Source organism: Ambystoma mexicanum, chromosome 8 (genome assembly GCF_040938575.1).
Source record: "Ambystoma mexicanum isolate Mex_15411 chromosome 8, UKY_AmexF1_1, whole genome shotgun sequence".
NCBI classification, from domain to species: domain Eukaryota; kingdom Metazoa; phylum Chordata; class Amphibia; order Caudata; family Ambystomatidae; genus Ambystoma; species Ambystoma mexicanum.
Genome location: NC_090929.1, coordinates 365970907 through 365995258, shown reverse-complemented (window position 1 = coordinate 365995258; position 24352 = coordinate 365970907). Strand labels below are relative to the sequence as shown.

The following is a 24352-nucleotide window of genomic DNA, read 5'->3' as shown; positions in this document are numbered from 1 at the left end:
AAAAAGGCCCTACTTCTGCCATGGGATCTTGGGTCCCTTGCTGCTATGACGTAAATGTGAACTGGTAGCACACATGCCATGCACACATAGCCTGCTGATTATTAAATTCATGCCATACATATTATATTGCGCCAGTCAGCGCTCTCGCGGACATGTTTAAAGGCAATACAGGTGTGCTCTGCCCCTGAACATGCTCCCCGCTCGTACTGTTGTCGCGTTTGTTTTTTACTGCCTTACTTTGCTAGGTTGCTGCCTACATTTTCCACACTGTACGTGTGCTTTTCTCGCAGTGTTGAGTTTACATGTTTGCTTCATAAATAACCAGGTTCTGTCTTTACTGGTGTAATTTTGTGCAGTCTTCTGTTTACATATATATACCCCGAGATGGTGCCGGGGAGATTAGCCTGCTTCTGCTCAGCCAAACTACCCTAAGGACACCCATGGTTCAAATTGGAGCTATGTAGCTCCTTCTAGCATAGTGGAGCCTGGCGGCTAGAGCTACCTGGGGCTACTTTTGGCTCCTAGGGGCCCGCTGGTGCATTCCAAACATGCAAATGTACCAGTATTTGAGAAAGTTAATAAAGAAGAATTGGGCCACATCTTCACATTTCTACACAAGGCTTCATGCAACATGGACACAAAGTTTAAGAAGCTCCTAGTTACCCTGGGGTAGCTCCTGCTTACAGGGTGATGCCAGACACCCAGGAGCTGGTTTTAGCACCTGCTCATCTCAATTTCAATCCCTGGGCACCTATGCCAGACACAGCAGTGGAAAGGCTTTCTTGTGACTTGGCACTTCAGCCGCCCCCCACACCACCTCCGAGCATCTAGATGCACAGGGTTCAGCCTTCTCACTGCTGCACTGAACCTGGAAGCTCTTCTGCTTGAATCTGTTTGGTGGAAACTCGTATGCCTGTTTTCCAGCGATGACTGGCTTGCCTGGTATAAAGCACAAGAGTTTTGGCATTGGCCTTTGCATGACCAGCTGGAAAGATATTCTACCCGTCATGTAATTGCTAACTTAAACATGCACCCAAGTACCTTTTTGTGTAATCCATTTCACCCAGATGCAGACCCTGCTACATCCCTGATAAATCAGTGAATGGGCGTAGACGTAAGCCCCCACAGAAATGTAGCTTTAGGTGTGCACGATGGAGCGAATGGCACTGATTCCATTGGGGTACCTCTGCTGTAATGGTGCAGTCACTTGCTCAATACAAAATGGCTTCCGATTCAGCCACAGCAAACCCCCATCGGCAGATGAATACACACTGACCTCACTAGGGCTTCTGGACCCTGTTGCAGACAACCCCTTATCTACTTGCCATATGCATCATTGTCCCCATCACGTCGATTTACTAAGACTAAGGGTTGCTTTGGGGTTGGGTGGGTGAACCCAACCCCCACTCCCTTTTTTTCAATTAACAATTTTTATTTTTTTCCCCATTCTTGTTTACAAAAGTTTGACAAAATGCCTTAATTTGTGCTCCATCCTAGTTGTAAGCTTGTTTCCGAGGTATTGCATTGGAATATTTCACACCCGCCTCACAGGGATGGGAACCTCTTGGCTGCTCTGCCTGGTAGCCCAGCCAAGTCTTTTTGTGACCTTTTGAAGGGCCTGCAAGGAATTGCTGCTAGAGTTCTTCCTACACCTCTAATTCATGGCAGAAACTAGATATTTGGGTCAATGCACCGGATATGAAACTCAACTCTGCAGGAAAAGTTATCTAAAATTACTCACTACAAATTATTATGAATGTTTTTGGTTCCTGTGGTATTTTGTGCATACCATGTGCAGTCTGAAAGGAGTCCAGAAGGGATGCTTATCACACTTCTGCAAAGTTGCATGACTGAGCCTAGCTCCTAGACCAACTCAAGCTTTTAATATTCTGCATCATCTCCCTGCTAGGGTTCTTTTGTCAAACTTCCTGAAATATGATGCACGTCAGTTTCTCTATAATGCTCCTTTCGCTCGGTGCCACGAGGCGTGCCCATACAGGCTTCCCCGACCCATCTATAATGAAGCATTGCATGTATAAAGGGCAACATTTGAAGTAACTTTGTGGGTAGGGCGTCTTGATCAGGTCCAGAATAGAGGAATCTTGCACTTGTGATTGGCATATGTACTAAATGAAGGCTATGGGCACTAGTCGTACAACAATGCAGGAACAGGGCCTTGTTTGATGTGCATGTGCCAAGTCGGAAACCTGTAATGGGGATAGACCATGTCCTATTGTGCTGGGGAGATACAAGTATTGTGTGCCATCTGCGTGGTGCGTAGTATGTGGTTAACTCAGATACCACTACATATACTAGTCAAAGTGCTCCACGCTTGGCCAGAAAGTTCACAATAATTGTCCAGATAGTGTCCCAAAGTCTTGGTATTCCAGTTTGTCTGGTATTTAAGTTAGCAGAAACAGCCCAAAAATATTTTTCAAGGCAAATGGGGTATCTCTCTGCTTTACCCAAATGGGGTTTTTCTATACTTTATCAATATGTAGATTGGAGTGTTCCTTTTGAAGTAAGTATTAAATGATGTGGATTATGCTAAAGCCAGCAGTCCCCCTCGTTAGTCAAAGATTTGGTGAGGTGTCCTGTATGTAGTCACTTCACGGATTCCCCGCGTGTTTGTCTCACGCAGGAGCTCCAAGATTTGTTGTAACATTTTCGCTGGTGCTAAGTATTATGCTAATCTATGCGACAAGTGTTTTCTCTACCCTGGTGGCAGCATTGTAAATGGCTCCTGTTGCTGCTCTGTTCCTCTTGGAGGGGCTTTCTGGAAGTACCAGTTGCTTCCAGTCCCCATAACGGCTCAATGGGAGCATAGAGGGCTCTACCTCCACTGCCCAGTCACCCCCTCACCCACTTCCAGAGCGGAACATTCTAGGAACCCTTTGAGTCCCTCAGGTCCTCAACTTTAGAAACCACTCCACTGTAAAATGAGGTTCCGCTGTGGGTGCTGGTGGGCAGATTTTTAAAGCTCATACATTGGTACAAGGCACATGTTTGTGGTCCCAACATGAGAAATTTGCAAGCAGTGCAATGTATTCACTTCCACTGTTCGTTGATTTGCATTTAAACCAGGAGCCTTCTCGCAAGGAGTTTTAACCTAAAGATTTTCAAGAACTTCTTCGAAAAGGATTTGGAAAATAGTGCTGCGTCAGATATTGAGAGAATGGATTGATGTGAGCACGGAGCCGTTTTGCGGCTGCAGCACCCCAGATCTTTTCAGACCACATGGATTAAATTTCAGGGGTGTCTTCCTCTTTGCACTTGATGGGCTGGGACCATATCATTCATAACCAGTTATTGTTCTCAGTACCAGCCAATGTGTAGGCTGTAGTTGCTTAAGGCTGAACTCCTTGCGGGGGGATAGGGGCGTAGTCACTGGCCTCCACTAAAGGCCATCGTCAATGCACCTGTATATAGCCTACAGGCTATACATTTTTAGTGCGCAGGCTGCATCAGGCAGCCAAAAGCTGATGATTTTGTGCACATAGCAACTGAGATTTCATAGAAACTCGTGACATTCAGCAACTTCCAATAAAACTGACATCTATAGTCTTACTCTTGGGCCTTCAATGAACCACTTTTGTTGAGGCCCTTGCCTTGGGTGTTTTGGGGAGGCTTTGATGCAGCGTTTTGGTGTAAATTAAGCAGCGCTCACACCCGATCCTGTTACGTGCCGAGTTTAGGGAGAATGGCATAACTTCCTGTACCCTGAATTGAGTGCCAAATATTCTTAATTTAGGGAGCCATGCAAAATTGGCATCTGAAGTACCCCCAACTGGAGGCCCAGATTTCCTTGTTCTCCAAAGATGTTGGGAGGCAAGTGAGATTATTTTTTCACGTTTCTTGTGATGTGTGAATTATTTCATTCCAATGTCTAACTAAATCTACATATACATACATATATACATACATACATACATACATTGTTCTTTCTAGTCATCCAGATAATCTTCAGAAGCACACTAGCTGTACTGCTGTGGGCAGTTCTTTACTTGAATGGTGCCACTTTGAGTAGATGAGCATAAACGCACTGCCCATCCGATATCATTTAAGACTGATCACACTTAATGGGAGCACAACCTTGTACATAGAATCCTGGCTGCTGGAGTGTTTCCAATTCTTTAAAAAAAACGTTAAGGGATCTTAATTCTTGCCTTTAAACATGGCAATCATGCTGGAAGTGTTTCCTAGTTTACAAAATGAATATGAAGGATATGTGAATTTTTATATGTAATTTAATAATGTTCCCCTTTTGTATGCTTCATTACGTTACTGCAAGCACAGTAACAATCCATTCATGCTGTAACTGAAGAAATATCTCTTGCAAATCTGCGTGGCGAATGTTCACCATAACTTTGAAGCACTAACCTTACAACTGGTTTCAGACCTGCTTGGTAAGTAAAGTACATGGATTTCTAGCAATATGGCACCACTGGTATATATCCTGGAACCTGCACGTTTTTTGGAGGAATGCGTTTTGTTCCATCACCATCTTTGTGATCAAGGCTCCCTGTACCCCCGTCCACTATTGCGGATTCTCGATGGCTTGAACATGTATTTCAGACTTTTCCAAGTTTGTTCCCTAGACAATCTTTGGCTCAAGGCCAGTTTTTCCCCGTGTTGAATTTGAGCGTAATGAAATGAATCGCATCTCCCTGGTCACCATTGGCCTTGGTCCAGCATCCATGATCCACTGTGGTTCTACGCTGCAGTCTGCGTTTGCCCCTTTTCCAGCATGAGATTTGAGTGTGAATTTAGCCTTCATCAGTCAATCCATCTTGCTCCTGGCTGTCCATCTCTTCTCTTCTCTGAACACTGATTCACCCACCCTGGTGGTTGGCGGGGGTATGTTCCCGGGAAAGAACACCTTACGCTTCGGCAGTATCTTACTGGGATGCAGTCAATTCCAACTGGAGATATGTTGCACTCTCCAACTGGGACACTTCCCATGCCTCTTCGTATCTGCAAGTAGTGCTAATGCTGTCGATGTTTTTGACATGTGACCTATCCGTGGGCACCCGTCCTGTCTTATCACGAACGGTTGCGCTGCCGTAAATGGGTTGGCTCTGCAAGGATGGTCTCTGAGCCCTGCTACATATTGGCTCGAAGATTTTTAGCAGGAAGGAGTGTGACTGAATATGTCAGCTAGTCTGCGTTTGGCATTTCATAGTCCTGGATCTCCAGAAACACAACATACGAATGGGACCAGCAGGATCCCGTCGTTACATAGAACATTTCCAACAATTGCCTATGTTTTATGCTTGTAGTAATTGAGTGGCAAGAAAAGGAACTTCTGAATACCCTTCCTTTCAGTACTAAACTGAAGTGGGCAGTGTGGCATCTGCATGTACTTTCTACGGCCCCGCCTCCTGTGGACCTGTGATTCATAGAATGGTTTTGCTTGTAAAAGGTATCGCGGCCAATACATTCCGATTGTTTGCTCTCACGCCTGCAAACGAACAGCATTGGTGGCTGCTAAGGTGCCTCTTGAATAGGATAAAGTTACTTTCAGAGACATTGTCTGATCTATTGCATTTATTTGAAGACCCTGGTCCGGTCTGTTACGGTGTAGTCCTTGTCGTTTAGGCGTCTTGCTTTTGGCTGCAACCCATCCTCCTTTTATTTACTTAGCCGCAAAGTGAACTTTGGTTAGTGAACAACTTTTGTGGTCAGCAGTTTGTTTACCTGATCAGGAGTTGGGTGTCGCAAGCAGCCTTTGTGATTCAAGAATAAACCTGTAGTTCTTGCAAGGAAGTAAAGAATTCGGGCAGTAGCATTTAGTGTTATGAGCACCGGGATGGTCCTGCATTCCAAATGTATGCGTGAAAATGATTCTGCTACTGCAACAGGACTACCAGTGTCCATTCCAAAGGGGTGCCTGCAGCAGCTTTTCTTCCAGGTTACAGTGATTGGGTTAAATTGAACACTTTCCCCCGAAGTGAATGAGATCCGATGCATATCCTGGCACTTTGGAAGGTCGTATTGTGTGGAACATGCAGGCAAAAGGCAATGGTGGCACACAGCTCAGGGTGCACCAAAAAGCTGGGTACTCCTCTTCCCTCCCTAACCTCGTGATATTTGACTCTTGGCGAGTAAGAAATGGTGTGCTGTGGCTGTGGAGGTTTGAGGAAGGATGACTTTTCATCCCTGGCTAGTACCTGTTCATCTTTAGATTTGGGTCTTTAGAATTGTATTCCCTTACCTTAATCCTGTATCCCCTTGTTCTTCAGTGCCAGGTTGCTAGATTTTCACTATGCAAAACCCTACACATACCCTATCACCCACTTTGTTAAATATCACGTTGAGGGAGGGATGGATGGTGACGAGGAAGGAATTCATACACGGACCATATCAGGGTACTTTGGATCTAAGATGTTGCACATTGAGGGTTTGCAAACACCTCTGCTAACTGCACTGTCGAGCAGCATCTTGCTTCCAACCCAGTAATTCCTGCACGGATACACATGTACTAGCCATGATGGAGCTTAACTTTCTTAGTGGGGGGTCCTCGCCCACCATAGTGTGTACACTGGCTCTTGTAGTGAGGGCCCAACCAAAGAAAATTGACATCTTCCATTGAATGTCATAGCGGTCCCCCAAAACCTTTAACACAATGAACTGATTTCGCAACGCAGGCACATCAAGTCCATTTTGGCTGTGCTTCTAGCAAAAACATTGGCACACAGTCTGAGCTTATCCCGCGTTAACTTCACTTAGACAAATTATGGCCATCGAGCAGTTTTTGTATTTCCAAAATGTCCTGCATTTTCTGTCGTGTAAGTGTGGGATCGGTGTGTAGAGTATTGTAGTGGTAACTACAAAAAATACCAGTAACTGGTTATTACTGATCAGTTTCTTTGACTTGGATATTTGAGGCAATTGGAACATACTCCGACTTCCTGCATGCTCCTGAACTATACGCAGGCTCCGGCTTTACTTTTATTAGCGATAGCACCTTTGGTTGCCCTGTGCTTTAAATTTATTCAGTTTTTGCCTCCATGCCTTTAATGTTACTGCCCCCTACAAAATGTGACACCTGGCTGGGCTGCATGGGTCTTTCCCACTTATTACTGAGTGCAGTGTTATTCCTTTTAGGGCTCCACCCCATTGATGCGCCTGCTCTGGTTTCCTGCCTGGCTTCTCACAATCTGTGCAAGGCGCCTTGTTGGAATACTCACGCACGCGCCTTATTATCCTGAACCCTTTCATCTAGTTGCATTACAGCACATAACCTTTACACAGAATGAGTTGCATGCCGACAAGGGAACCTTGATCTGCGCAACTCGGATGGCGTGTTTTCCCCAAGCCCCCCTCCCCGAATAGTGCGGTCACATGTTTGGCAACGGTCCGTGGCAGTCTGCTAGCATAGGCACTTATATACCCCTAACCCCCAGAGGAATAGCAATTTCTATGTTGGCCATACCCCAGTCCAGTTGGCAAGCCTCTGTATACCAGTCTGTGCCACACATGGTACTTTGCGGCTGCCAACAGAAATTCAAGATGGATACGCATGTGCACAATCTTATGTAACGTGTGTTCTTTCTGTAAAGGTCAGTTTACTGGGATCGGAATGGGGGGAGGGTGGGGCCCAGAGATTGGAGCATTGGGGCGAATGAACAGGTCTTTAGGCTGTAACGTTGACAACTTAAAACTTGGGCATATCCACGTTTTATTGTGAGGGTTGTATATTCATTCTGTGTAATGTGTAGCATCGGTGCAGGCAGTGCCTCTGGACGCACGTCTTGTGTGGCAAGTAGTAACCCCTTCTGTTGGCGCAATGGTCATTTCAATGTCAAGACTGCTCACTTTGCCCATCTCGCTACTTTTTTCTATGGCTACATTGTGCCTGGGCTGTAGCTTAACATGATCTGGGACCTTCCAATGCTGGACTACCGAACCGATTAAAAATGTGTTTTTGGGAGTTGTTCCCAGTGGAGGGAGTAAATCATGCCAGTGTGCTGCAGCTATGATGGTCTGTAGAATAGGCCGTGTTGATTGGGTTTAGTTTTCTATAAAGTAAACAATGGGGTTGATTTTTTCCAAGTGGACTTGGGAACTCTGCCCAGTTAACCACTTGAGGGTAATGTTCCTGTATCTTATGTTTTTTGTTGATGGTGCAAATAAACTGTGACCTTTCACCTTTTTGCATTTAGGGCCCACCATGGTGAATAATCGGAACTCGGAGTCCACCACGACGGCAGTGAGCAGCAATGGCTCCCCACCCAAAAGCTGCGCTGGCTGTGGCGGCAAGATCGCAGACCGCTTCCTGCTCTACTCCATGGAACGCTATTGGCACACCCGCTGCCTCAAGTGCTCCTGCTGCCAAGCCCAGCTAGGGGAGATCGGCACGTCGTGTTACACCAAGAGCGGCATGATCCTGTGTCGGAATGACTACATCCGGTAAGGGGATCCCTGTAGGTGCCAGTGATGGGGCAGGATGGGGATTGTGGGGTATGGGGGCGAGTTCTGATGCCAACCTACCGCATTGAATAGGTGGCTGAGGACAAGTTTCCATTTGTAAGGCACAAAGTTGGTGATATGTCACCCAATAAGCCCCCAGCGTTTGAAACACAAGGATGCACGTTGGAATCCGCGTATTCATTTTCAAGGTACCCAACGGAGGCAGGTCTCGACTCTACTGCACAGTGAGAGTAGGGGTTGAGATTTTGATGAATGGTGGGTGAGGACTCCTACTCTGGCAGGTAGCAGTTTGAATCCTTGGGAGTCCAAACATTACTGGAGAACCGGTTTTGGAAATGGTGTAAACTGGAACTATTTAGCTCCTGCTTCTAGTTTCACGGACAGCCTAGTTAGCTCGCCATGACCAGCTACTAGGAGCTGCTGTTGGCTTCCCATGAAACTTACTACCTAAAAACATACCTAGGTGTTGTATACTGTGGGATGTGCATACAGGAGACTTGGGTCAAAGACATCCACAGCTCAATGGATCATACATGAGTTTGCTTCTCATGTGGATGTACATTTTGTGGCATGCTTATGCTAGCTTCTGGCTTCCCGCAGGTTTTCCACAGGTAGCTCCTTTCTTCTGGGAGATGCTGAATGCCCAGGTGGCTTTCAGCTCCTGCTCATCAAACTTTAAATTGAAACCCTGTAAGAATCCCAGGTTGTGATTTCAACCCCGATTTCTTTTTTTTTCTTTTTTTTTCCATGCTCTGATCTGAGGTCTTCATGGTACTGTCGAGGGCTTTCCCCAGATCTGCTTCCAGCTAGTGGGGGGAGTGTCCGTAGTCTGCCAGGGAACCAGTGTCCCCTGTGGGAGACCAACCATCACTGGGCTATATCTGGCTAGGGATGCTTATCACCACACTCCTTTTTCTGCTGTTGGATCTTGAGGTGTACATGGTAGACCACGGACACTAGGGCTTTGCCAGCCTCGCACCAGCCTCTGCTGCTTCATGGATGTGCTGAGATTCCTGCTGTGCGGGGGGGGGGGGGTTTGTCTGCAGGTGGTCGCCACGGGCTGGTCCTTCTGTCAGAGCATGCAGCCGCACTCATCTGCCGAAGATCCACATGACTAACCGTGTTTGCAGGCCCTCAGTTTTGATATCTTGGTTCTCAGATCAGGCAAATTGCTCTTCTTTGTAGTTTACCTATGGATTGAGCTCTTCAAGATGTGGAGGAGGAACGTGGTCTTGGGACTACCACTCATCTGTGCCTTTTTGTCACTTTCCCTATAGTTGGTCCCTCCCAATTTGTAGTCCTCTCGCAAACTCCTATTGTAATGCTGCCTTTGTTTTACTGTAGCTGTTCACACACTTGGCATTTAACACTGGCATCACTGCCTCTGCAGCTCTCCTCTGTACCGACTACAAGCAAATTCCGCTGCAGTTGGGGGATTGGCCACCCAGAGTGCTAATCGGGATAAAACAAAAGGCTTTCGGAACGCTTTGGATGTAAACTGGTCATTGGGGTATTAACGCAGCACTGGATTATGTGACTGAATCCAGGGCGAGTGAGCCGAGTGCTGAGACCCATCTGTCGTAGTAAGGGAGTACCTTCTTGTAACGGGCTGGCTGTGCCAGTTCTGCGAGGATCAGTTATCCGCATTGCACGAAGGCTTTTGTCATTTGCTTTTCAAGGCAACTGTTCAGTCCATTTGCAGTCGTCGTTTGGCTGAAAATGCTTTCAACAAGCCCTTCAGCACAGGTGTGCCAGAGGGGGTGATGGGGGAAGACTAGGTGCTGCTGTGCCTGTGGGCTTGCTTTTCCCTTATAGCTGTACAGAGGTATCGTCCGTGCCAAGGCAGAGGGGCGATGCATGAAAACCTTAAGGAACTCTGTCCTGAGCATGTGCTGGTCACTGCAGTCTTGTGATGAAGCTTACATTCCCACTGGCTTCTGTCCTTGTGAGAAGCTGAAGCTTCTGGAGGGGGTAAGGCTGGTTGCAATAGAATGAAGGCCAGTAGCGTAGTCTTTATGAATGCCCTTCAAATGGGTCGACCTGTGCCTGGCAATGGAGCTAAAGGTAGCAGAAATGTCTGTGCACTGACCATTTTAACCACAAGGCTGTTCATATGCATTTGTTCACTCCCAGTGGCACCTGTTGGTCCTTTTCCCAAGGGAGGAGGGTAGCAGCCTGGAGCCCCTAGGTGGAGTGAATGCCAGGAAGGGCAAAGTCTTCCATAATGTCAGGAAGGCTATGGCTGGCCTTCCTGATTGGTGGGAAGTAGTATAAGCACGCCTAAAAGTGGTGCAATCTTGGAAAGATCTGAGCAGCTCAGTTGTCAGTGTTGGGTTGCAGAGAGACAGGAATTGTAAGTTTAGTGGCTTGCATTGAGGGTGAATAAGGGGATTTCTTCCACTAAGGCTTAGGAGATGGGCTTCAGAGGGAATACCACGTTAGGTTATTTGCTGTAGTGCAGTCCCACAGGTGAGGCTGTTGACCCTGACCCTTTATAGCTGAACATCAGTTAAGGTAGAATCCCAATAAGAGGTCCATCACGGTCTGCTTTTATTTGAGCGAATGGTGAGGTCCATGTTGAGGCAGACGCTGAGGCCTTGTACTGTGAGCAGAGGTGGTAGAAGATGGGAGCCATGGAAATGCGTTGTCATAGTTGGTAATTACCCGTTTGTCGCACTTTAAATTGGTGATGCTCTTCCCACCACCAGGTCTAGCTTCAGTCCAAAATACCTGAAGATGCACGCATGCTCACACATTGTCTGTTTACGCCTTAGTGGTTTTCACTTGAGCAGTCTGGCAGTGCAGCCGATACCGTTAAGAGCATTTCTTAATTTACCCAAACCTTATATCTGCCCTCCTAGTTTTGGGCATAACCATTCCCTACATCGTCTTTCTATGGAGGTTTTTCATGAGTTCCATAGGGTGGCCAGCTATCAGCACTAGCATTTATCGTTCAGCGAGCTCAATGTTCCATTTGCTGCATTATCCTGTAGTAGCGGCACACACCCATCGTGGGTGAGAAGTGGTGCAAACTATCCACCACAAGCATAAACTGTTAGCAGGTGTGTTAAGATTGGAATGGAGCGATTGTGAAAATCTTAATGGTGCACTATGATCATAAGGTTGTATTTAAGGGGGTGAATTGGATCTGTTAAACCCATATTTATGCTCCTTCGGGCATTAAACTGCGCCTACATAAAGCTAATACCTGCCAGAGGCCCCCCCCCGTGTGCCTGCTAAAGAGCCCTGGGCACCAATCTGGCACTGCAGGGCCACAGGGTTTTTGGCAAATGTGCCCTGCACCACACCCTCAAGCATTTCCATAATTGCTTTCAATGATGGGTTTTACACTCCCAACCACTCCTTCATGCCTGCCTATCATTTTCAAGCATCCTGAAACTGTGGGATTTCCAGGGCTGAGGTGATGTGAACTGTATGTTACAGATGCATCGGAAAAAACAAGGGGGGTGGTCCTGGGAGTCTCTCTGCCAGCCATTAGTCCTGGTTGTGAGAGCCTTACCCAGATTCTTTAGCTCTTTCTTTCACAGAGGAGAAATATCCCAATCATATCAGTCTTTGTGCTGCCCAAGGACATCAGAGCCTTCCAACCTCCACCTATACCTGGGTATGGCTGCAGTAGCCTTTCCCTTGTAGGTCAGGTGATCTAGATTTGCAGACGAACCCGAATAGGCACCTCATGAACATGTATCGCCCTCTAGGCCCCTGATTAGTGTCCAGCTTCCTTTCCTGCAGTGCCCTTGTCTGGGTGCATTTGATTTTGATGCACCAGTTTATGTAGGTCTGAAACCCTACAACTACTCATGCTTTTTGCTATTTTGCAAATAGTCTTGAAAGTCGAAGTTCCCATGCACTATCCTCTCAGCATCCAGACTCTACTGGGGGACCGATCACCAGCTTGTTGTGAAAAATAGCTTGTGACCAGGCTACAAGAGCTCTTCCACCTGTCTAATGGCCCTCTTCCCCATGTCATACTGTGAAAGCCCTTGCGGCATGTTTCTAATGCCGCCACAACCCTTCCCAGCTCCAGCCTTGTCTGTGACTTGTAAAGGACATCCTGTTGGAGCAGTGGTCTTGTCAGACTATGGCCTTTCAGAGGTGCCCTCTGCTGGTGACCTGCAGTGTCTATTGTCTCACCCATACACCCCCTCCAACCCCCCTGCAAGAGCAGGCTGCTATGGCCCCCTGAAGCTGTGCCCTGTTGGAAGGCTCAATCTGCCCGTGGATCACAGTGGCAAGCCGCTCAGGGCATGTAGCCATTCGTGCATGGTGGGTGGGGCTGGCTGCGCAGGGCAATGGGCCCGAGCCTGCACGCAGCAGAAATTAATTAAAACTGAACACACCCTGCTTGTGTTTATTTTAATTTGTCAGGGCTGCATTGCCGCCCTCCTCGGGCTCTTTCTCGGCTGTTTGCTTTGGCTGTGTCTTGGCAAGTCTTGGTGTTTGGAGAGCGGGTGGGGGCAAGGAGGGCAGGGTTCTTTGATCAGGTTTGTTTGAAACTCTAAAAAGGTTTTCTATACATTGTTGTTTGTAATATTTATTATTGAACGTGTTCCCCTCCATGAGTCTGGATGAGTTGGAGCTTTCTGAATGAGGACAAAGGTGAAGGTACATTAAGCACACATTTATCTAAAAAAGCTCTGTGGTGGAACCTGGGCAGCATTTAAGACCAAAACCATTTTTCATCTTGAGGGGATGACTTGCCAAAAGGTAACCAATTATAAAGCGCAGCACACCTCTGGTCCAGGCTTGGTTGCCTGCAGAAAGGAGTAAATGCGTGATATTGAGTTGCTCCGTGCAAGCAGCGGCATCTGAGCCAGAACTGGGCGTTCTGGGAACTTGTGGGCTGGGGTCCTGCTGCGGTGTAGTGAAAGCTTTTTCTGCTGGTGTTGGGCCCTTGCTTTCTATTGTGTGGTGTAGTTAACACATACCGACTGTACCTTGTGTACAGTAGTCCCATTTCATCCATGCTATTGTCAGGTTTGTATCTGGTGACCCTATATGAACTTCTGAAGGTCATATTGCTTTTGGTTCTGGGTAGCAACTTTGAGTGTCTGCATAACATTTCTGGAGCCCCTTTTTTATAGTAATTTGTATATTGCAAGTACCCACTTGGATCTGGGAATGGTAAATTGGGGGGGCGGCGGTGTGGGTCCCCTCATTAACCTGCGTGAATTGCTAAGCCTTAACTGAGGCATGAGCATATGAACGTTTTGGTAATGAGACAAGCTGCCCAGGGTATATGGAGACAAGACAATCCTTTAACCTGCTTATCATGGTCAGCTGTCTGCGATCCATCACTTTAGCTCCTCTATCGTGCTGTCCAGCAGGTGCCCTCTTGCCTGTCACAGCTATGCCTTTCAGCAGTTGCCGGGCGAGCTGGGCATGATCTGTAATCCCATGTAATGTATTGGTCTAACTCGGTGAATCTAGCAGCTTTAAAACCCATTGCACTTATTGGAACTGGCCAAAAGGGATCCACTAGGGGCAGCTTCATTACATTCGTTTATGAATGTTGCTGAAAACCTGCATGTTTTTCATGGCAAGGTTGATGCGATGGAGCAAAGAATGTTGAGTGTTGGGTAAATGCACCATCTGTTTCTTGGTTATTTGTAAGGCACCTATATAGCAAAAAGGTGTTTCAAGTTGACCTATAGGGGTGCCATAGCTGCAGGAAGGCGAAGCATGGACAGTTAGAACAACCATTGTGGTTGTGCACTGCAATCTGAAATTTGTGGTACCACAGCCCCCTTAAGAACTGAGCTCTGTCCGCTTATTGGCAAGCCCTGCCCCGGAACAAAATGAACCAGATGATTTGTTGCCCTACACTGGGCAGAGATGGCTGTGCTGTTCCCCCTTTATCAAGCATAGATTGCATTTTCCAACAAAGGATGCAATAGTATCTAATTTCCGAGGGATGCCCTAGAGGACTGATGCGTGGGGGTTTGGGGGCTCTGCCTCGTATGGTGTGGCCGGCCAAGAAAAGCTGTGAGGTACCTTTGCACAGGACCGAGCTTTCCCTGCAGTGCATTACACTGACTGGCGGGGTCCTGTGCTCTCCATGGGCATCCAGTCCCTTTACATATTTGAGAGGATTCCAGATTCTCACCTGGGCTTCAGCAAGCCGTCATTTCTAGGCCATTGTGCACACAAGCCCAAGGGGACCACAGTGGCAGCTACGCTTCATGCACACAAGGGTTCTGCTTAATGTGTGCAGGCCTGTGAGTAGAGGTCGGTCGCACATCTGCACGTTTTGCGGAAAGGCTGGACTGAGCATAGCCTGTGAGTAGAGGTCCTCTCCTACTTTCTGCTGAATAATATATGCACGTTTTTTTTTTTAGTTTGCTTTTCTTTTGTCCCTTTATTTTGTACGTGCACTAAATGAAATTGGAGTTCCAGGTGCTATTAAAGGGGAAGTTCACTCAAAAATGTTTAATAATATTGCCCATAATTAAAAATAGATGTTGACATATAAAGTTCTGAAAAATAAGTTCTTGAGGCATCCATTTTGTGAGCAGAAACACTTGGGAAATTGTCTGCTCTCAAGGTAGTAATCGAGCAGGAGCCTCCTACTGGGAGCTTGTTGCAGAGCAGAGAATGAAAGTCACAGGGCAGGCATTCATGTGAACTGCAATCCTAATGCAACAAACTCTTTCAGAAAAATGTGCAAAGCGTTTTAGGATGGAATTCGTAAGAGTGCCTGTCATGTGTCAACAAGGCAAACCTGCCCTGCTTATATAACTGGGTGTGTTTGCCTTGCTCATAAGAACAGACTCTTGTGATCCAGTGGTTAAGGGCGATCCCTTTCAACCACTCGACCAAAGTTCAAATCCCAACTTGTATTTTTTATTTATTTGTTTAGGGTGTATCACACATTGGTTCACGGTAAAAAGAGAGGTAGAAGGGATAACCCTTCACCACGGGACCACAAGAGTCCTCCATAGCACTACTTTCCGTGTTTCACAGCACAACAATATTTCCTTAGCTCTTAAATGGCAATCCATGCTCGGTGTCTTCTTGTATAGCACAGCCATGAACACTTGTGATTAGCAAGGGGTCCAGTGATTGGAGCTTGCCCTTGCACTTCAATTGTTTTTTGGCGAACAGTTGAAGTATCCTGAAGGAGGCAGGGGTTAGAACACAAGTCGCATGGCTGAAAGGGCTAACCCTTAATTTTTATTTATTTATTTTTTTACATTTATAAAGCGCTCACACAGCCCGCAGGCATCGAGGCGCTGTTACAGGATTAGTTTGTTTTTCTTAGTTGCGTTTGTATTTACGTATTTATAACGCGCTTAAACACCAAGAGGTTTAAGCGCGGACCCGGGGATCGAACCTGTTGCTTCGTGTCGTCTTACTTCCAAGACGCGCACGCTGCCGCTGAGCTATCCTTAACCACTGGACTACAGGAGTCCTTTTGAAGGAGCATGGCGATGTTAAACAAGATGTTGGCTTCGCTCACATGTTCACAGCACAGTCCTATGAATGCCATCCTAATGCAGAATACAAACTTTCCAGAAAAGTGTTTGCTGTACTAGGATTGCCATTTATAGGACTGACTATCCTGTGAGTGTTATTAAATCCTCTGCTCTCCGGCAGCAACAAGCTTAAGCTCCCATTAGGGGGGCTTCTGCTCGATTACCGTCACCAGAGCAGAGAATTAAAAGAAACGGGTGCCTCCAAGTCATTGAAAAGCAGAGCTTGGCGGCACATGTTGCCGATTATTTTTTTTCATAGGAACTTAAATGTTTAACATACATTTTTAATTTTGGGCAATATTAAACATTTTTGAGTGAACGTCACCTTCATGTTATTGTTGGCAGGGGGTTTTGTGCTCCATGCCGAAGTTTCCGAGCTCATCCCCTTGTTTTCATTTATATGCCAACTGCTCAGGACTGCAAGGGCATCCAAAGAAATATTTTGACCCCATAGATATGCCTGGATCAAAGGAGACTGCTTTTAATACCCGTGCATATAATACCACTAGAATCAGTTGTGCCCTGTTCGCCCCTCACTTATTGCGGAAGTCCCTGCACCTGAATAACTCGTGGAGTTTACCATGCTCGTGAAGCACTAAAATATGGCTTCTTTTCTGCACAGAATATGAATAACGTGGGTTGTCCGTCTTGGGGGGTTGACAATACCAGGCCATGGAAGAGGCGGCCATTTGAGGTGATGTCCTCACTTTTGATTTAACGGAGTTCATCTCACTGTCCCCTCGCTGCCTTAAAGAATGTGGTCACCTCCCGCTGGTGCCAGTCTGCCAATGCAGGTGACCGGTCTAGGCAGTGTGAATCTGGCTGGCTGGTTTTGTTGTGCTTGGCTAAACTGGGAATCTGTCCAGTGCAAGTGAGGGCGATGCAGGAAAAAATGGGGTTGTCCATTAATTTCAGTTATTTCTTTAGTTGCCATTGAATCTGTTATGGACAAACGTGGCAGTCTTTCCCCTGGTACAAGCCTGTGCCCGTGTTTTTTTGTTGTTGAATGGGGAACTTGAAGGGAGTGGTCACTCTACCGTCAGTGTTTGGGCCGTGGCAGAATCTGCTCAGCGAGCAATGGTGGTTCACTAGTGGGCAGCGCACTGTCCAAATGGTCATCTTTCTAGTACATGTACCGGACGTCCCAGACAAAAACTAAAACCATGACGAGACTAGCATCTCTGAAATGTATAATGTTGGTATGTGGGCCACTGCCTGATATGACGTGTTGTCTTCCTTCCTCCCAAATCTAAGATTCGTGCAAATTCACTGTACACAGCAGTACTGTTCTCTTCAGGAAAATAGGAGCCTGTCGTATTACCAGAGGTCCCCGAGGGGTTGGGCCCAGCGCATCTTTATTGGAGAGTATCTGGTGTTACGGAATGGCTTTATAGACGTTGGCCGGGCGAGCTATTGAATGGGAATCTCCTCCTGCACTGGGTTGCCACGATCTCGGTGGGATGTTTTTTCGGCATGCGGCACAGTCTGCTCACTTTGCTCCTTTTTTATGGATCGTTGAACGAGCCTTGGCAAAGGCTGGTCTTTGTGTGGGTACTCTGGGCTTGTGCGTGGTCCATTGGAGCAAATGTTTGACTGTGGCAGATGTGGCTCGGCTGTGTGCAGCATGTAGGTAGCTTTGGGCTCACTTGGGGTAAAGGTTTGCTCAGGTTGTGCTCTCCATGCCCTCTTTGGGCTACCGGAGGTTCAAGAGGGGGGTGGGTTGTTATAGGCTGCCCAGGGCATGAGCTCAGTGTGGATCAAGGAAGCGAGTTGGCACAGGTTGTACCCTTTATGGTCTCACTCGACTCCTTTACGGACTAGGACTGTACTTCCATACAGTCCATGGGGTCCGTTTTGTATTTTGACAAATACAAACCTGGACACTTAAGCATTGAGGGGCTGTGCAACAGGAAGAAAAGGATTTACTTACTTTGTTTATGCTCCTGCGATACAGAATTTCACCTCTATTGTTTGTGCCACGTATGGGCTGTATTGATGAAACCATTGAGGTTGGAATCCTTTCCACACTGAATCCTCGAGTCTTTAGACCAACAATTACTACACAAATAAGCCCTGATTGAAAATGAAGCGTGTCGTGAAGATAGTAGGCCGTTAGGAGGAAATGACTTGGGGAGGTCCGGGTGGAAGGAATGAGTTGTGGTGCAGCCGGAAATGAGGGTGACTGAGGTTTTTTCTGGATCGTCCTGATGAGATGGATGCCTTCTTGTTCAGGAAACTATTAAGGAAATTGGCTGAACGTTTGCAGTGGGGGCGTTCCAGACTTTGGAGCCTGACCGTGCTTATAGTTTAATTTGAGTTTCAGATGTGCAGTGTTTTCAAGCCATAGAATATTTTCTGTGTGCAGAGGACATGCAGCCTGTGTGCAGAGGACATGCAGCCTTCCATGCATCTCGTAGTGGTTTTGTTTACAAGGGTGTCCTTTGTCAGACACCTCAAATGACTCTTAGCTTGTGCCTGGTCTCAGTGGCAGCATCTGCTCTTAAAACTGCAAACTCCGGCCTTTAATGCTTCAAAATCTCACTAGACCAGCAGGGCGAGTTCCTGAGTTCACATACTCGAACCCAAGAGAAATGCACTCACCCAGTAGTGAAGGGTGACAAAATATTTGCCAGTGCTTTCTGTAAAATCAGCACAGTTCATATTTTGTGCAATGCTGCCCCCAACAGGCAGCCACGCACAATAAAGCCTTTATTTGGCATTTACTGCAAACAAAGCTTGTTTGCAGTAAATGTCAAAAATAAGTAAAAAAAATCTAGCCAGCAAGGTAGAGTACTATGCAAAGGACTCGCCCTTCATACAATCTCCTCGCCAATACGCTAATAGATTTTGCAACCCCTTAAACTGTAGATAAGACAAGAACATTTTTTGTGAAGCCTGAATTCTCCTGTGGGCTGGGACCTGTGCCCATGTTTCCAGGTAGGCCATGTTAAGCGACGCAGACTACCCCAGCAAGCCAGTGGTCTATAGGACCCTTCATGTCTTTGTGGCACTTAAGCAGTGACCTGCATGCAGTTTTGTGGGGGAATGGATCCCTGCGGAGTGGGGCCACAGAATACATGAGTAACGTTGTGCTGTACCCAGAATGGCACATTCACTAAGGGTGAGGAGCCATTGTGTTTCTGCCAAATGTAGTTTTCGGGCTACTCAGTCCCTTGTGTAAATTGATGCTGAGGGGGTTCTGTACCAGATTGTCCCGGGAGGATAGCTCAGCGGCAATGTGCTCGCATTGGAATCAAGACGACACGAAGCAACACCGGTTTGATCCCTGGGTCTGCGCTTAGAAACCTCCGGTCTTAAGCGCGTTAAGAGACCCATTCCTGTAACAACGCCTCAATGCCCCCCAGGCTGTGTGAGCGCTTTAAAAAATGCAAATAAATGACACCACTCTGATGCTTCATGGGATTGGCTTTAATTCTCCAAATCCCCTCCATTGATAGTCTTCTCATCCCTTTGTCTGATCCCCTTCCTCTGCTACAACTCTGCAGCCCTTATTCTTCTGATCACAGTAACCGACACCCCCTTCCCTAGCCTGTTTGTAGCCTGCACCCATCCTTGCTCTCCTTCCCTTCATAATCCTTACTCCTCCCACGTCCCAGTATCCTTTCAGGCATCATGTCACATACTTCATTTTCTTCCCAGCTTTCTCCTTGTGCAGTGCCCTTCTTCTTTCTTTTGTAATAACTATTTTTAATCATTTAAAAGGTCGCCTCCCACTTTTCACCTTCAGCTGCTGTCGTTTTATTATTGCTTTCTGAAAGAAATTCATTTTTACCTGTTCGGGGAGCAGTCTGCAGTGTGGAATGGGCCGCAGTCCTCTCTTTCATCCCCCACTCTGTTTAGCTTTTCCCTTTTTTAAAGGGAGCAGCAAGACAAATATTAATTAGGAGCCATAACGGGCCTTTCTTGTTCACTAAATTACTATTTGAATTAAGATCGAAAATTCATTAGCGGCCCTTTATTAGAGCGGAGCCAGGCTGGGCGCGCTCTCCGGCGCGGTGTCAGGGTGCCAGGAGCAGGATATTAAACTCAGGCGGCATCAATTACTCTGCGCGCCAGAATAATAATGGATTTTCAGGGAGATTTTCATCTGTTGGAAGAAAACATTTAATAAAGCAGCCGTTCTCACAATTTAATAGAAAGTTTAAAGGGATGCTGCGGTGGCGAATGGATGTGTAATTTCGTTGCCCCCGCCCTTCGCTTGGGCCCCCCAGCACATCTGTTAAGTAAACTGCAGCCTCGGTAGCTTTTAGGGAGTGTTTGCTAAAGCTCAGTCCTATTGAAGGGGAATTATTAGCCGGCGACGCGGAGTCCCGTGGAAGGGAATGGGGATGGCGGGGGGATATGAGAACGAAAACTAATTTATCGCAAGTCAATCAATAGGCGGCAGAAAGTGTTGACTTGGTGCTGGGCCCAGTCGATCGGTAATTGGATGGGGACGGAGGAGAGGCGATGCAATTGCCTTTCGAGTCTCTAGTTGCTTTCATTGGAAATGGTGCTGTCGGGGAAGCGAAGGCTCGTGGTTGGGTTGTCAATGTCTAGTCTTGGTGGCATACAAGTGACTTGGGCCAATCGGCGGGGCCACTCGGAAGCGCCACCCTCTTTACCACCAGCACCTCGTGCCTCTCGATGCCCCTTCCTTGGCAGTCCATGCAGGACAGCCAAGTAGAGAAATTGAATACCCCCGCCCCCTTTGTCTTATTCCTCATCTCATGAGAAGCCAGCAGATTCCTTTCCGCCCTCATCTCCCCCCCACTACGAGCATGACTTCACTGCTCCCAGCGCTGGTGGCAATTTCCTGCCTTCATCCGAAGGGGACGTTTTAGAAGGCAATTTCATTGCTTCCCGGGGGTCTTTCCGAGCAGAATTACTCCCTTGACTTGGCATCACATTGCCTGATTAACTAGCAGTCCCCTCACAGCTGAGTCAACGGGGCTCTACACATGTACCTTTGTGCGGCCCACAGGCCCACACTGGGTAAGCAAAAAGCAGTATGGGTGGAACATCTGGAATCCCAGCATCAGAACTGCAGCGCATGTTCCTGAGGCGACGCGCACCCAGCCATGAGGCCTTCAGAGATCGGCTCTTCACAGGGACCAGGAGTGGTTGGCAGATTCCCCGGCACTCCTATATGGGAATTATGGAATGAGTCTCTCAGTGGGCCAGCTATTCCTCAAAGGTGGTCCATGACCCAGACTCTTAAGTCGCCCCCTGTAGGAGGCAACGGTGAGTCACCCGCTTGTGCCTGCTTTGGAACAATGTATGGTCATCAGACTTGGGAGCCAAAGTGGTAGGTGGCTTCCCTGCTCCTCCCCATGAAGCTCAAGTGACTGCAAAATGATGCGATCACCCTAGGTCGGAATACCATCTTGACAGACCTTTGGGTTCAGTGGTAAGCAAGCCATTTGGCCAGTGCAGGGCACTAATGTAGAGGTTGGTCTCGGCAGCTTGCAGGGTGGTGCTACTGTGCTAGGTTGCTAGATGGGCTTAACATTGTGTACATTATCCCCAGCATTATCTTGGTGGGTTCAGTGCCTCTGATGGGGCTTAGCCTGTAGAACAAGTGTTCAAAGCCTGGTTGTGTATTTGAGTATCATTACATTTGGTAATTTTTACTGCGCTTAGAATGCACTGTCGGACCTGAAGGCCTACATAAGTGATACATGGTAGAAATGCTGCAATGTTCTGTGGTAAAATGGCTCTTAAAAAGCATTCTAGTCCCATTTTCTTTTTTCACCCAAAGAATTGAGGCTTTTTAGGGTGGTTCAAAACAAGGGTAGGGCATACACTGATCCCATGAGGCATGCATTCCACTCACCGGGACTGCCAGATTGATTGCCAGGAACCTGTGTAAGGCACTTGGCCGCTCTGAAATGTATGCATTTGGGCTTATTTTTGTGGCAGTTGGTTTGCTCCTTGAAGTTGCACAGTTTGCACTCCCAAGTGCAGGGCATGGGCGATGGCATCGCTGGAAAGGCAGCTGGTGGCAGGTCTGATTCTTTGAGAAGACAGCTTCCCTCCAGCTAGATGAGCCACTTGATCGCTTACCTCTGATTGGCACAGTACTAGTCACCTGGAGATTCTTGCTAGCTCCTTGGGACCCAGTTAATCGCCAGTTCTTCGAGTCACTCGTTGAATAAGGATGTATAGTTGGAGAGACGATTACAGGTTTGGATTATTTGAAACGCACCCAAGAGATGATAGAATTTAAACAAAAGCACTTGGATAATAAAGTGAGCAGGTGTCATGCTCTACTGCTCCAGTATAAATTGCAATCTGGTGGCCTGTAGTGCATCATGGCACTAGCCCGTGTTTAGCTAGATTAGGACTGTCGAACTCTGCTTGAGGTCATACAAATGTGGAACAGAGTGGGCATTCTGCACTTGGCGAAACCTGTCCACGCCGCACACATCTAAGGGAGCTAGGCTATATGGGTGAAATTCGCTATCCTGCACAATGTTCAGGAGCTGAAACCAGCTTCTGTGTTGGGCATCACCCAGTAGGCAGCAGAAGCCAACACTGGGGAAACAGGAGCAAGTACGCAGTGCCCAACAAATGGACCTTCCGCAGGAGAGGCAAACTTTGCCCATAATACATTATGTTCATGTGTTCTAGATGCCTTTCAATTCTTTATTGCCATTCTTAAATACTCAGTTAACATCACATATGTAAGGCACAGGCTGACCTGGGGGAGGCCAAAAGTACCTCCTGGCAACTGTTTATTTCAAGCTCCCCAGGCTGTGCTAGACTAGAAGCAGGATCTCGGTGGCTCCCAGAAATTTAGAACCCTGCCTACATTTTGCATTTGGCTGCCAAGCTCATCCGTCTATAGTTTGTGGCTGGAAAGACATTTTCCAGGAAGCCAGGTACTGATAATTGTTTGTGCTTACTTAGTTGCCCACCAGTAGTTTTGCATGAGGGTGAGCTATCGCATTTATTGAAGACCATGGTTCTATTCTCGGCGAAGACATTGCATTCCCTATGTGTGGGGGAAGGCTATTGGGGCAGTGCTTGTAGTGCAAGTGCACGCAGAGTTATTGCATTTCAATAGTAACTGGATTACGTCTTTATATTCATCACCCTCTCGGAAGCCTTGGACTAATGCCATATGGCTGGGCTTAATTGCTCAAAAGTGGTTTTGGAGAAGCTTGCTCATGCATGTGTATATATATATATGCTGAATGCCACTGTGAGTGTTTCTTTGCTTGCCACTGAGTGTTTGTTGGCTTTAGACGCATATGCGTTGATCTATAAGCCCTTGTTTGCAATATTCCAGCTTTCTAACCTATGTACTTTTCTTCAGGTTGTTCGGCAATAGTGGAGCATGCAGTGCGTGTGGCCTGTCCATTCCAGCCAATGAAATGGTGATGAAGGCCCAGGGAAACGTCTACCATCTGAAGGTGAGTTTTGCAGACACATCTGTTGTGTTGGGTGAAGGAGTGCTCTTAGGTATGGATTCAGCCCTAAGACATTGGTTCTAGGCAACACTGGATGGACATCTCCTGGGCTGCGGGCACTATTGCTGTGGGGCGTCTCCTGGGCTGCGGTTACTATTGCTGTGGGGCGTCTCCTGGGCTGCGGGCACTATTGCTGTGGGGTGTCTCCTGGGACTTCGGGCACTATTGCTGTGGGGTGTCTCCTGGGACTTCGGGCACTATTGCTGTGGGGTGTCTCCTGGGACTTCGGGCACTATTGCTGTGGGGTGTCTCCTGGGACTTCGGGCACGATTGCTGTGGGGCGTCTCCATTTCCTGCGACTTCAGCCACTATTGCTGTGGGGCTTCTCTGTGGTTTCAAGCACCACTCTCAGCTGATTCCTGGGTTGCAGGTCACTTTGTGCCATAGGTTGGCATCCTGGGTTATGGCAGAAAAACTGGGATTGCTTTTTGTGTTGGCCACCAGATTGACCAAACTATACGAGTTGGAAGCCTCATTGGGTGATGGGCCGCACTGGGCTTAAAGGTCTGGTTGGGTGCCTCTTGCTGCATGCTGCTAGTGTTCCCGCATTACTCCAATAAGATGGTTATGAACAATGCAGGTCTCCCTTGTGTACCATCAGCATCTAAGGCACAATTTCTGAATGGAGCTTCCATCCATTTTGCCTGCCGGTTGACCAACAGCAGAGCTCAAATGATGGCATCAAATGTTATCCGTCTGTCAATCCCGAAACCTACCTTTGCTTGTTGTAGAAAGCAATGGTTGGGAACGGGGACTTCTTTTGTCTTAAAGTTGAAATGCCAACGGGATGCCGTCTATAATACATTCATCACTAGAGCATCTGATGGCCAATAGTTCTCCATTGCTGAGCCATGCAACACATGCTTTATCAGGCCATCACCTAGAGGAGTAGTTTTCCTGCGTCTTATCATTTGAGACACCTTAAGCTCTACATTGGCCAAGAGAGAA

At 47.3% G+C, this 24352-nt stretch overlaps 1 protein-coding gene across 3 annotated transcripts in view; it reads left to right on the top strand.

Moving 5' to 3' along the window:
* LOC138471944 (LIM domain transcription factor LMO4-A) overlaps positions 1–24352 on the top strand; it is a 44878-nt gene that overhangs the window by 11452 nt on the left and 9074 nt on the right. For all 3 annotated transcript variants that reach the window (XM_069609822.1, XM_069609823.1, XM_069609824.1), the window contains 2 exons: positions 8166–8412; positions 23251–23347. In XM_069609822.1, the coding sequence (XP_069465923.1) occupies positions 8166–8412; positions 23251–23347 (344 nt within the window). The remainder of the gene's footprint in view (positions 1–8165; positions 8413–23250; positions 23348–24352) is intronic.